General features: G+C 43.9%; 1 protein-coding gene across 1 annotated transcript in view; it reads left to right on the plus strand.

The window, feature by feature from the left end:
* The window catches only part of fastk (Fas-activated serine/threonine kinase), a gene marked incomplete at its 5' end in the record, with an annotated part of 49184 nt that extends 34925 nt beyond the window's left edge, over positions 1–14259 (plus strand). The window contains 2 exons of the mRNA XM_084312095.1: positions 8134–8248; positions 11833–14259. Of these exons, the coding sequence (XP_084168221.1) occupies positions 8134–8248; positions 11833–11919 (202 nt within the window). The remainder of the gene's footprint in view (positions 1–8133; positions 8249–11832) is intronic.
* Positions 14260–14532: the final 273 nt, after the last annotated feature.

Genomic DNA, 14532 nt, shown 5'->3' on the forward strand with positions numbered 1-14532 from the left:
CTAGGTGGTGTAGTGGGCAAGGCACTCGCCACCAACGCAGGAGACGCTGGGTTCGAGCCCAGCTCTCTGCGTTGCTACCAGCTTGGCTGGTCGCTCATACTAACACAATTGGCAGTGTTAGGGGTGGGAAAGCTGGTGGGTGGGTCCTGGTCGTTGTAAACAGCGATTCCTACAGTTCGGTCGGGGCGCCTGCACAGCGAGGGAAGGATCTGGAGGGAGGTAGTGTGACCTTCCACACGTTACACTCTCCCAGTGAGAGTCTGCGCTGCCAGGCTGGCTGCCGGCTGGCTGCACATGTGTCGGAGGAAAGCATGTGATAGTCTCCAGCCTCCCCGACCAACAGTAGGGGGGGGGGTGCGCAACAACCAGGAAGGGGGTTGGGAATTGGCATAACGACTAACAGTGGGATGGGAGAAAAATCGGGAAAAAAGGAGGGATTTTTTTTTTTAAATGTGCCTGCTTGGCAGTAGGCTTAATGGAATGAATAATCGAATGAGATCTATTGCTAGCGAAAATAATTAGTTCAACTCTTTCAGAAGTAGATACAAACAAGCTCAAATAGTATCTAATTGATACGAATTAATAGATACTTATGAGGATATCTGTACTGTATGCGCTCGGCTTAGGTATACTTTATATATAAATATAACATGGTTCCCAAAGTTTCAAGGCGCGACCCGAAATAACGTGTCAGAGGCTTGGAGGCTATACAGTTTCACTATTAATCAGGTTTTAATCTGTTTCGGACATCATCCATACATGCATTGAATTGATTAACCTTTGGTTTATACCAGTGACACATGTTCATCATCAGATAACAGTGCTTGAACAGATAAATGCATTTTCTCAAATGCATTAATGTCAACGGCTCATTCAATTTCTCAAATCCATCAAACAGCGCATCTCATCAGACATTTTAATCCCAGTTACAATATCACAATAACGTGCGAATGACAGTGATACAATTCAACAATCCCCAGATTCAGATTCCTCGTAATTCATAATCCACAGTCCACGCATTGACGCTTCAATTTATGCTTGAATGAAACGCAATCCGGGCGCTCCGTTAAGCAAATACATCCACAGCCGAGAATATGAAACTAATCGGAGCCAAACGCCCGATAGGTTTCATTCATTAAAAATATCCCCGCGGGATTCACATTTGCAATGCTCCGCGTTATTAAAATAACCACATAGTGTATCGCACCTCGCGAGCGCCGTATCCGTATAACTATGACGTGCATTATTTAGGACAATAAAATAAAATAAAATAGACAAGTAAATCTATAGGCTGAATATGATTTATCAGCATTTTAGGTATATTATTTTACATTTCAAAAGCCCCCTCTAGAAGAACGAAGCACAAAAACATAATTCAGAATGGTATAAATGGGATCTAGACTGAGAATTATTTCAGGAAGCGAGCTGGGATTTCTTTGTGAGGGTGTGGCCATGGTTTATCCAGCTAACTGAACTAAACCCTGCTCTGGAGCAGGTTCAAATTTTCTGATCTGTTACCATGGTGATTTAAACAATCCGACGTCGGGGAACGGAAAGTTCTGGCTTAAGTCAAGCTATGCTGAAAATGATCCGGCTAACTCAGTTAGCCAGGTACGAGGAACAGGTCCCTGTTTACCTTTTCATCTGTTTACCTTAGGGCTGTCGCTGTATGACATTTTCCCACGCGGTTGTGTGTGTGGCTAATCACCGCGGGATGCGGTGGTACCGCACTTCTAGGGCTGACCCCTATTAATCGATTAGTTGACTAATCGGTCGAAAGGAGCCATAGTCGACTGGCCAACCTCTTAGTCGAATATATAAAAAAAAATATATATATTAATATATATATATATATATTTTTATCATTCTTTCCAAAAGAAAAGAGGCCTAGAAGCGTGGCTAACGCTAATGGCACGCATACCAGAGGCTAACTGCCTACGAAAACAGGCACAGAGGCACTGAAAGAGGATTTCACCCATCTAATGAACACACTAGACTAGGGTTTGGGCATCAAGGGGGTAAAAAGGAAAACACGGCGTGGCATCCAAAGTATTAAGAGTGCTGCGTTGTGGGATATATACTGTAGCTCTGGTCTAGACTACGCAAGCAACCAATAGTCAGTCACACATCCCTTCTCCAACTTAAAACTAACGTTATTTGAGCGAACATTTAACGTTATTATAACACTATTTTAACATTAGTGAATGTGAATGCACATACTAGCTAGTTAAATATCACAACTCGTGTCATTGTTCATCATTGGGGGAAACTAGCCAATAGCTAACGTTATAGATCGGCTAGCTAGCATATAGCTAACGTTATAAATTGAAAACAAAGCTAACGTTAATATCCAGTTGACATTACAGATCATAATATCTATGATAGCGTTAACGAAGTGAGAGTAGGGGTTAGGGAAACGTTGATGTAGTCGGAGTGTAGCGGGTCGGTAGACAGAGGCAGCACTTGATTTGCGTGTAACGTTAGCAATAACATTGAGCAAGCTACATGACCGGCACTTCTGCCCGGGAGTTAGGAGAATGCTCCCCTGTACTCTACTTATCTACTGCGGTTCAGATTAATACAGGAAAAAGGCCTACATTGGGGGCTCGAGTCCGGGATATGAAAATAAATCCTGATTTCATCTGAGTTGTAAACTGTATGGAAACGTGAAGTTGGCTCATGCTACTGGAAAACGGACGCCTTGTCATTAAATGAACCGAGTTTAAAATGATCACCCCCATTTTCTTTACAGCGGATGTCACGGTTGTCTGTTCCCCAACCGCGGGTGCCTTGACACACCGCGGGATTGCGGTGATGCGGTTACCGCGACAGCCCTAGTTTACCTTTCATCTGTTTACCTCCTGTACCTATCTCTACCTTTCTTCTGTTTACCTCCTGTACCTATCTCTACCTTTCATTTGTTTACCTCCTGTACCTATCTCTACCTTTCATCTGTTTACCTCCTGTACCTATCTCTACCTTTCATCTGTTTACCTCCTGTACCTACTGTATCTCTACCTTTCATCTGTTTACTTTTCATCTGTTTACCTCCTGTACCTATCTCTACCTTTCATCTGTTTACCTTTCATCTGTTTACCTGTACCTATCTGCCTTTCATCCGTTTACATCCTGTACCTATCTCTACCTTTCATCTGTTTACCTCCTGTACCTATCTCTACCTTTCATCTGTTTACCTCCTGTACATATCTCTACCTTTCATCTGTTTACCTCCTGTACCTATCTCTACCTTTCATCTGTTTACCTCCTGTACCTATCTCTACCTACCTGTACCTATCTCTACCTTTCATCTGTTTACCTCCTGTACCTATCTCTACCTTTCATCTGTTTACCTCCTGTACCTATCTCTACCTTTCATCTGTTTACCTGTACCTATCTCTACCTTTCATCTGTTTACCTTTCATCTGTTTACCTCCTGTACCTATCTCTACCTTTCATCTGTTTACCTGTACCTATCTCTACCTTTCATCTGTTTACCTTTCATCTGTTTACCTCCTGTACCTATCTCTACCTTTCATCTGTTTACCTTTCATCTGTTTACCTCCTGTACCTATCTCTACCTTTCTGTTTACTTCCTGTACCTATCTCTACCTTTCATCTGTTTACCTCCTGTACCAATCTCTACCTTTCAGGGTTTTCCCATTAATTACCTAGACCAGGGCTATTCAACTGGCGGCCCGCGGGCCAGATCCGGCCCGCGGGATGATTCTGACCGGCCCGCCAAAGATTACATGATAATAAAAAAAAATTAAAAAAAAATTTTTTTTTTTTACTTTTTTTTTCTCGTGTCAACGTTAACACGCACAATTGAGCCAAACGTCACTCAATTAATGACATATTTCATTGATAAATTGAGGGAAAACTTTGCAAGTCGATTTGATGAATTTGACATGTCCAGAGAATTGATGCATTTTGTGAGCAACCCATTTGCCAATGTAGCTGCTATTTCCACAAAAGGACAAGAGTTCCTTGCATCACTTCACATTGATGAAGGTCTCCTGCAACTTGAAATAATTGACATGCAAGCATCATCTGCTCTGAAGCAGGCACTTGAGAATGAATCCACCACAACATTTTGGATAAAGTGTATTCATGTCAAGACATTCCCCAAAATAAAAACGCTGGCAATATCTGTGCTAACAATGTTTGGCTCAACATACACCTGTGAATCCAGTTTCTCTCACATGAATGCCATTAAAACAAGCAACGTGCCTCCTTGACAAATGAGCATTTGCATCACTGTTTGCGGGTAGCCCTCACTTCCTATGAACCCTCTTTCTCTGCCATTGCCCAGTCAAAGAAGTGCAATCTCTCTCATTAGATGTGTGTATGTAGGCTAGGCCTGTCTGCCCCCCACCCCCCTGATGTTTGAGAGTTAAGAGTGGACAATAAGTGCTAATAAGATGCTGTGATTTGCTGTTGTTGCACAGACATGAAGCACTTTTTCATAAGCTCAGCTGCACTATAAATGTGTTAGAATGTTCAGATGCACATCATGCACTTGTTTGTTTTTTATTTTATTTTTATATTGAAATGTTGAGGAGATGTTGCAGTTGTTGCACAGTCATAAATGAAGCACTTTTTGCAGGAGATGTTGCAGATGTGGCACATAAATGAAGCACTTTTTTTGAAAAGTATACTACTTTTGCAATGTAGTTAAATAAAAGTTGTGAAAATGTGGTTGCGTGTTGTGTCAAGTGTACATATATTCATAGCACGGGGAGGCGCCGTGGCAGTCCGGCCCCTGGCCCCTTGGGTTTCTGACAATGTGGCCCCCTGAACAATTTAGTTGAATAGCCCTGACCTAGACTGTGGCGGCCTGCCACAGTTGTATAATGAACTAAAAAAAAGATAATGTAATTTGTAATGAGGATATCTGTACTGTATGTGTTTAGGTATCATGTACTATATAAATACATGGTTCCCAAAGTTGTCAAGGTGCGACCCCCGAAATAACGTGTCGGAGAGGGAGTTGGAGGCTATACAGTTTCACTATTAATCAGGTTTTAATCTGTTTCGGACATCATCCATACATGCATTGAATTGATTAACCTTTGGTTTATACCAGTGACACCAGTCATGTTAATCACCTTCTTGTTCATCATCAGATAACACTAACAGTGCTTGAACAGATAATTGCATTCTCAAATTCATTCATCATGCAATTGCTCATTAATTTTCTCAAGTCACGTCCACGTCATCAAATCCGTCAAACAGCGCATCTCCTCAAACATTTAATCCCAGTTATAATATCACAATAACGTGTGAGCGCCCAAGGACAAATCTATGCACTATGGGAGATCGGGCTTTTTGCTCCTCCGCTCCCAGTCTGTGGAATGCTCTCCCTGACTACCTGAGAGCACCACAGACTGTGGATGTTTTTAAGAAAGGCCTCAAACCCCACCTTTTTAGTAGAGCCTTCTGTTGACCTTTTATCAAATTTTTTGCTCCACACATTTTATGTTCTTTTACCAATTTCTTTTATCAGTTTTATTATTCTATGTTTCTCTGTTATTTTATGTTTTAGTCTTGCCTATTTTTATATTCTTTCTTTCCTTTATTCTCGCTAGCTTTTAAGTCCCTTTAACTGTAGCGCTCTGAGAGTTGCCCCGCAACTGTAAAGCGCATTACAAATGAAATCTATTATTATTATTGAGTGACAGTGATACAATTCAACAATCCACATATTCAGATTCCTCGTAATTCATATTCACAATCCATGCATGAAGACGCTTCAATTCATGCTTGAATGAAACACAATCCGGGCGCTCCGTTAAGCAAATTCATCCACACACAGCGGAGAATATGAAACTAATCAGAGCCAAACGCCCGATAGGTTTCATTCATTAAAAACATCCCAGCGGGATTCACATTTGCAATGTTCCGACGTTATTAAAATAACCACATAGTGTGTATATCGTACCTCGCGAGCGCCGTATATATGACATGCATTATTTTCTTTCATTTTTTTTTTTTAATGATGACTTTTTTAGCGTTTATCGCTTTTTACTACTGGGCAGTCCAGTAGAGAGAGAGAGAGAGAGAGAGAGAGAGAGAGAGAGAGAGAGAGAGGAAGAACGGGAAACAGAGCGAGGGGAAGACATTCGGCAAATGACGGCGGGTCCGGGAATCGAACCCGGGTCGGCCGTGCCGCGACGCAGCGCGTTACATGGTTCACCACTTGGGCGCCCTGACATGCATTATTTAGGACAAGGCTGACATAGGCTGAATATGATTTATCAGCATTTTAGGTATATTATTTTACATTTCAAAAGCCCCCTCTAGAAAAACGAAGCACAAAAACATAATTCAGAATGGTATAATGGGATCTAGACTGAGAATTATTTCAGGAAGGGAGCCGGCATTTCTTTGCGAGGCGTGGCCATGGTTTATCCAGCTAACTGAACTTAACCCTGCGCTGGAGCAGGTTCAAACTTTTTGATCTGTTGCCATAGTGATTTAGAAAATCGCACGTCGGGGAACCGAAGGGTCTAGTTTAAGTCAAGTTATCCTGAAAATGATCCGGCTAACTCAGTTAGCCAGGTACGAGGAACAGGGCCCTGTACCTATCTACCTTTCATCTGTTTACCTCCTGTACCTATCTCTACCTTTCATCTGTTTACCTCCTGTACCTATCTCTACCTTTCATCTGTTTACCTCCTGTACCTATCTCTACCTACCTTTCATCTGTTTACCTTTCATCTGTTTACCTCCTGTACCTATCTCTACCTTTCATCTGTTTACCTTTCATCGGTTTACCTCCTGTACCTATCTCTACCTTTCATCTGTTTACCTTTCATCGGTTTACCTCCTGTACCTATCTCTACCTTTCATCTGTTTACCTCCTGTACCTATCTCTACCTACCTTTCATCTGTTTACCTTTCATCTGTTTACCTCCTGTACCTATCTCTACCTTTAATCTGTTTACCTCCTGTACCTATCTCTACCTACCTTTCATCTGTTTACCTTTCATCTGTTTACCTCCTGTACCTATCTCTACCTTTCATCTGTTTACCTTTCATTTGTTTACCTCCTGTACCTATCTCTACCTTTCATCTGTTTACCTCCTGTACCTATCTCTACCTTTCATCTGTTTACCTCATGTACCTATCTCTACCTTTCATCTGTTTACCTCCTGTACATATCTCTACCTTTCATCTGTTTACCTCCTGTACCTATCTCTACCTTTCATCTGTTTACCTCCTGTACCTATCTCTACCTTTCATCTGTTTACCTCCTGTACCTATCTCTACCTTTCATCTGTTTACCTCCTGTACATATCTCTACCTTTCATCTGTTTACCTTTCATTTGTTTACCTCCTGTACCTATCTCTACCTTTCATCTGTTTACCTCCTGTACCTATCTCTACCTTTCATCTGTTTACCTCATGTACCTATCTCTACCTTTCATCTGTTTACCTTTCATTTGTTTACCTCCTGTACATATCTCTACCTTTCATCTGTTTACCTCCTGTACCTATCTCTACCTTTCATCTGTTTACCTCCTGTACCTATCTCTACCTTTCATCTGTTTACCTCATGTACCTATCTCTACCTTTCATCTGTTTACCTCCTGTACATATCTCTACCTTTCATCTGTTTACCTCCTGTACCTATCTCTACCTTTCATCTGTTTACCTGTACCTATCTCTACCTTTCATCTGTTTACCTCATGTACCTATCTCTACCTTTAATCCAAATTGTGTTATAACGAAACTCTTATGATTATAATTATTATTAGGGGCAAAGGTCTCTCTCTCCTAGTAAACCCGGTCTCTCTCTCCTGCAGGGTGATCATGTCTGTTCTCTCTCCTGCAGGGTGATAATGTCTCTCTCTCTCTCTCTCTCTCTCTCTCTCTCTCTCTCTCTCTCTCTCTCTCTCTCTCTCTCTCTCTCCTGCAGGGTGATAATGTCTCTCTCTCTCTCCTACAGGGTGATAATGTCTCTCTCTCTCTCCTGCAGGGTGATAATGTCTGTCTCTCTCTCTCTCTCTCTCTCTCTCTCTCTCTCTCTCTCTCCTACAGGGTGATAATGTCTCTCTCTCTCTCCTGCAGGGTGATAATGTCTATGTCTCTCTCTCTCTCTCTCTCTCTCTCTCTCTCTCTCTCCTGCAGGGTGATAATGTCGGTGAATGATAAGTGGCACTACTGTCACAGTTCCAGCGTGCTGGTCGGCTCGCGGGCCATGAGGGACCGACACCTGACCCTGCTGGGTCACATCATCCTGCAGGTCAGTCAGAACCACCACACTACCTCACACACCTGACCCTGCAGGTCAGAACCACCACACACCTGACCCTGCTGGTCAGAACCACCACACTACCTCACACACCTGACCCTGCAGTCAGAACCACCACACACCTGACCCTGCAGTCAGAACCACCACACTACCACACACACCTGACCCTGCAGTCAGAACCACACACACCTGACCCTGCAGTCAGAACCACCACACACCTGACCCTGCTGTCAGAACCACCACACACCTGACCCTGCTGTCAGAACCACCACACACCTGACCCTGCAGTCAGAACCACCACACACCTGACCCTGCTGTCAGAACCACCACACTACCTCACAGACCTGACCCTGCTGTCAGAACCACCACACACCTGACCCTGCTGTCAGAACCACCACACACACCTGACCCTGCTGTCAGAACCACCACACACACCTGACCCTGCTGTCAGAACCACCACACACCTGACCCTGCTGTCAGAACCACCACACACACCTGACCCTGCTGTCAGAACCACCACACACACCTGACCCTGCTGTCAGAACCACCACACACCTGACCCTGCTGTTAGAACCACCACACACCTGACCCTGCTGTTAGAACCACCACACACCTGACCCTGCTGTCAGAACCACCACACACCTGACCCTGCTGTCAGAACCACCACACACCTGACCCTGCAGGTCAGAACCACCACACACCTGACCCTGCTGTCAGAACCACCACACACCCGACCCTGCTGTCAGAACCACCACACACCTGACCCTGCTGTCAGAACCACCACACACCTGACCCTGCTGTCAGAACCACCACACACCTGACCCTGCTGTCAGAACCACCACACACCTGACCCTGCTGTCAGAACCACCACACACCTGACCCTGCTGTCAGAACCACCACACACCTGACCCTGCTGTCAGAACCACCACACACCTGACCCTGCTGTCAGAACCACCACACACCTGACCCTGCTGTCAGAACCACCACACTACCAGTGCCGTCACTTTAACCCTTTCACACTGCCACACGACAGCCGGTTAACCCTTTCACTGTGACAATACACAGAAGGTTAGCCCTTTACTATCGCACAACCGACGGCGATGCTCCATTGCGGATGCGGAGCTAATGATGGAGCATCGCCGTCGGTTGTGTGATAGTAAAGGGCTAACCTTCTGTCATGTGGCAGTGAAAGGGTTAACAACAAATCTAATTCCATATTCGTTGCAGAATTGTAGACCAGTTTGGATTTGAATTTCAGTGTAAAAAAAACAAAGTCTTAAGCTATTTTCAAAGTTTTGGCAACTTTTTTTTATTTTTTACCATGGTATCATTCTTTTCAGCACAGTCTCACCTATATGACCTGGCCGTTTGTTTTCATACTGTGTACATACTGTATACTGCACAACACAAAACACCGATTTTAGTGTCTGTTTTTCTACTATGAGGCTGAGCAAATGTAAACATGCTCTATGAAGCATTAGAAACCTGAGGGTGGGTGGGCCCTGAGGGTGGGTGGAGCCTGAGGGTGGGTGGAGCCTGAGGCAGGGCTCTACAGTGCAACCATATTGCTAGAGTGACGTGACTGGTTTCAAGGGAAATAAAGGAAATGACCAATCGCTATGCGAGGCTTTTCCGAGACAGTAATATTAAGTTAACTTATTCTAGGGCGGCTAGGTGGTGCAGTGGGCAAGGCACTCACCACCAATGCTGGAGACGCTGGGTTCGAGCCCAGCTCTCCACATTGTTTTCAGTTTGGCTGGTCGTCCGTACTAATACAATTGGCAGTATTAGGGGGAGGGAAAACTGAGGGGTGGGGATCGGACGTTGTGGACAGCGACTCCTACAGGTCGGTTGGTGCGCCTGCGCAGTAGAATCAAGAAGCGATGGGGGCGGCGCCCCTCCAAAGCGCAGACCCCTGACTCTGAAAGATCGCGCCGCGCAGGTGAAAAGATGCGACGGCTGCTGCCTCGAGTATCGGAGGGGACTCGTGCTATGTATGGCTTCGTCCACATTGCAGCCGGCTTGTGGGAGGCAAGAAACGGCGTTCGAGACGGGGGAGGGTTGAATTGGACGATACGAAATTGGGATGGGAGAAAAATAGAAAATGGGAGAAAAAGTGGATAAAAAAAAAAGTTAACTTATTCTAGTCTTACCAATAGCAATAGATTTTGGAACACCTAGATTTATCGATAGCAATAGTAATATAACGTTAATGCAACAAAATGAATGCCTTGCTTTGTTAATCATAACGTTGATGCAGTATGTCGTTGTGTTGACTGTAACGGACATGATAATAACATCGATTCTAACATTTTCAAATCGATGCAGTTGAATCTTCCCCTTAGGATCGATGCATTGCTATGCATTGTTACACCCCTACACCAAAGTCACTGGCCCACTGTGCATGTGTGTGTGTGCTAACTTGACTAGCGTTATCAACAGCAGAGGTGGGCAATAGGTTCCAGCTGCAGTGCCGGAGTGCAAGCGGTGTGACGTAATTGGCAGAATCGACTGTCAATCAATGGTCTACCTGACACGCAAACTCATAAACAATGTTTCTGTACTGGAGGTGTACAGTATTTCAATAGGCAACCCTGAAAGGATTATTTTTCTAGAAGAGCAACACTAGCCAAAACATAGGCATTGTATGCATAAAAGGGGCAAAAGCTAAAGTTAAGTGACTGTTACTTTTGTAGCAGTAGTTTGATTTGATAGGGACAGCACATGTTAATGAACATCAAGTACAAAATACAAAATGTAAACATGCAGGGTTGTAGCAAGAGCTAATTTACACCAGGAGACAGCTAAACTCTTTCAATAAATAAATAGCCTGCTTAGGGTAAAAGCATTGTGACAATCAATGATAAAAACAACAATAAAAACAAGAAACAAGTTATATAAACTAAATCAGATAAAAAATTATCACAGTTCTGGTTTGCCTTAAGATGCAGTTTAAGATGAGTCTTGAACATGGAGTATGTGGGGCACTCTCTAATCACAACTGGTAGGCTATTCCAGTAGTTACCACCTTTAACACAGAACACAGTTTTAGCAAAGGTAGTATACCGAAAAGGCACCTTACAGTCCCCTCTACTGATGGCCCTGGTGGTAATGCCAGTGTCTCCTTTTTGTTTAATGTCACTGCCTTTTTTTTATTAGGCCTAGTTGTTGGCTACAACTTTGCCACAGTAGGCATTAATCACTTAATAGTTCAAATGTCTGTGTCCCATTCCCGTTTGCACACGCAGATACTGTACACACACACGCACACAGTGGGCCAGTGACTTTGGTGGTATGTGCTATTGCACAGATGTGTGTCCCGTTCCCATTTGCACATGCACGCACAGTACAAATATACATTTATTAAAAAAAAGAAAAAACTGTTACTTGAAATATTTTCACTGTGCTCCTAAATATTTGTGTGTGCTCCTAAATTTTTTCATTTAGGAACACATGTGCTCCTTGGGAAAAAGGTTAGCGTAGAGCCCTGGCCTGAGGGAGAGTCTGTGCCTGTGTTTGTATTTCTCTGTTGTAAGTCTGCGTCCCTCACAGCCTCTCTCCTCATTCATTCACAGCTGCCCTATCAGGAGCTGGAGAAGCTGAACGGCATCGAGGAAGTGAAGCAGTACCTCCACAACAAGCTGCTGCAGGTCCCGTTATAACGGCTGCTGCAGGTCCCGTTATAACGGCTGCTGGAGGTCCCGTTATAACGGCAGAGACTTGGCTGTCGTGCCGCTTGGTTGGATGGGATGCTCGTTATTCGATGAGGGTTGTTTTGTTGTTTCAATATGAATCCCGGTCACATGTTTATCAGACTGGTACCCAGATGTTACAAAATGGCACTTGTTGTTTAAAAGAAAAGAAAAACGTCTTGTACTCGGTTGTCATTTGATAAGGAAAACGACCTCGTCATGACGCCACCTGGAGCACCGTGGTCACATGTCCGGTCCGGGGGACGAATACTAAATAATAATAAAGCATCGGTACTCCTACGATGTCGGAGCACAGTATGTTTAAAAAAAAAACTGATTCCATCATCTTTTTAGTGTCGTCCTGCTTGTTTTGGGAACCGGTTCACCTTGGTGTCACCACAGCCGGGGTTACAATCACCAAAGCATGGCAGAAAGATTAAAATTTTCTTTTTTGTTTTGAATCAAATCATGGTTTGTTGTGGAAGAGTGGGGGGATGATATGTTGAGTATCCAAGTTGTGTGTGTGGGCAGGGGTGTAAAGTACTTGAGTATTATTAGGTTTGTATACTTGTAATTTTACTCAATTACATTTCAGAGAAAAAAAACATACTTTTTACTCCTTACATTTAAAATACAGACTTACAAAGTACAAATCTTGCAGGTCCAACTATTTTAATTAGTTTCTCTGGCCGAATTAACGTTAATGTTATTAATCCTGCGGCCGCTCTTTATTTAAAAACAGCCAATCAGGGGGCGGTCAGGTGGCGTAGCGGAGATTGCGTTCGTCACCAAACGCCGGAGACGCTGGATTCGCCTGTTAAAATCCAGCTCACAGCTCCGGCGTTGTCACCAGCTTGGCTGGCCGTTCACACTAATACAATTGGCAGTATTAGAGGGTGGGAAAGCTGGCGGGGTGGGTCCGGGTCGTTGTAAACAGCGACTCCTACAGTTCGGTCGGGGCGCCTGCTCAGCGCGGATAGGATCTAAGGGGGGTAGTGTGATCCTTCCACACGTTACACCCTCTCAGTGAGAGTCCGCGCTGCCAGGTGAAAAGAAGCGGTTGATTGGCTGGACGTGTGTCGGAGGAAGCATGTGATACCCCCCACAGTCGGTCTGGGAGAGTGGAGGCTAAGTGCGCAGCGACCAGGAAGTGGATTGGGAATTGGCATACCGACTAACATTGGGATGGGAGAAAATCGGAGGAAAAGGGAGAAAAAAATAAATAAAAAAAAACAGCAATCAAATCAATGGAAAATGAACCCGCCCATACCCATGCTGATTGGTCTTTGTGCAAGACGCAGGGATCTTTGATTAAACACCTGCTGTCAGAAGAATAGACAGTCGGAAAATAGGTTTTAACTTTAACTTTTTAGTACTTAAGTACATTTAAAAGTAGAAACTTTTGACTTTTACTCAAGTGTGTTTTTAGCCAGATACTCTGACTTTTACTTGAGTACGATTTTGAGGCGGTACCCATACTTTCACTTAAGTATAATTTCTGGGTACTTTTTACACCCCTGTGTGTGGGGGAGGGGTGTGTCAGTTTTGTTAGGTGGCTGGGGTAGGAGAGTCCTTTTGTTTTTTATATATATATATTTTAACAGTGGTAAATAATGCATGTGTGGGGACTGCTGTAAGGTAGAGGAGTGGGAATCAGGCTTTTACTGTCAACAGTCAATGAAACCACAACCGTTTCTATCCAGCGGATTTTCATCCCATGTTGAACTGGGTGTTGGGACGATGGGCAGATTATGATGGGGTTTAAATTGACGTGTTTTCTAAATATTGGTGCACTGGATGTGGGGCAGAATATAGGTGGGCAGGGAGGCGGATAGGTGAGTTATGGTAAATGTTTTAAAAGGGTGTCCCTTCACAGCCTTAGCTAGCTGTGTTCCCGAGCAATGCACAAGCATGTGGAAGTGGACCTTGAGACGTGACTGTCTCCTTCCCTCTGTAGTGGAAGACCTGTCTCACTGGAAGACCTGTCTCACTGTCTCTACGTGTGCACTGGAAGACCTGTCTCACTGGAAGACCCGTCGCAACAGTCTCCCTCCCTCTGCACTGGCAGGATTCGTGTAGCATCTGTTCATCGAGAGGGAAAAGAGATGAATGTTATGATTATGAAACATATATTTTTGAATCCCCTCCCCATGAACCACCTGTGTGCCAAAGGCATTATGAATGTGAGCTTGTAGGAGGAGCTGATGCACACGAGGGGTTCATGTGCTGAGATTATTTATTATTATTGGTTACCGGCCTCTTGTGCAGAGGCTGAGGGCGTGTGTGTGTGGGATGTTTGGGGAATGGGAAAGAGGGGTGGGAGAGCTTGTTTATATTATATATAAATATACAAATTACAATGTCTATATAAAATATAAAAAAGGAGAGTAATCTGTTTCCCTGTCGTTCTTCTGGGTTGTGTGGGTTAGGGTTCGCTCTGTGTTCGCTCCGCTCTGATCCAATATTTATGGCTTAAAACCAATTTCCGAGTTACACTTTAAAATAAAAACAATTATATTTCTTGATTCAGAACAATTTTATCATGGATGAACAACTTTCAATGCGAATGGTTGATTTGAATTT

This window comes from Notolepis coatsorum (assembly GCF_963971535.1).
Source record: "Notolepis coatsorum genome assembly, chromosome: 4".
NCBI classification, from domain to species: domain Eukaryota; kingdom Metazoa; phylum Chordata; class Actinopteri; order Aulopiformes; family Paralepididae; genus Notolepis; species Notolepis coatsorum.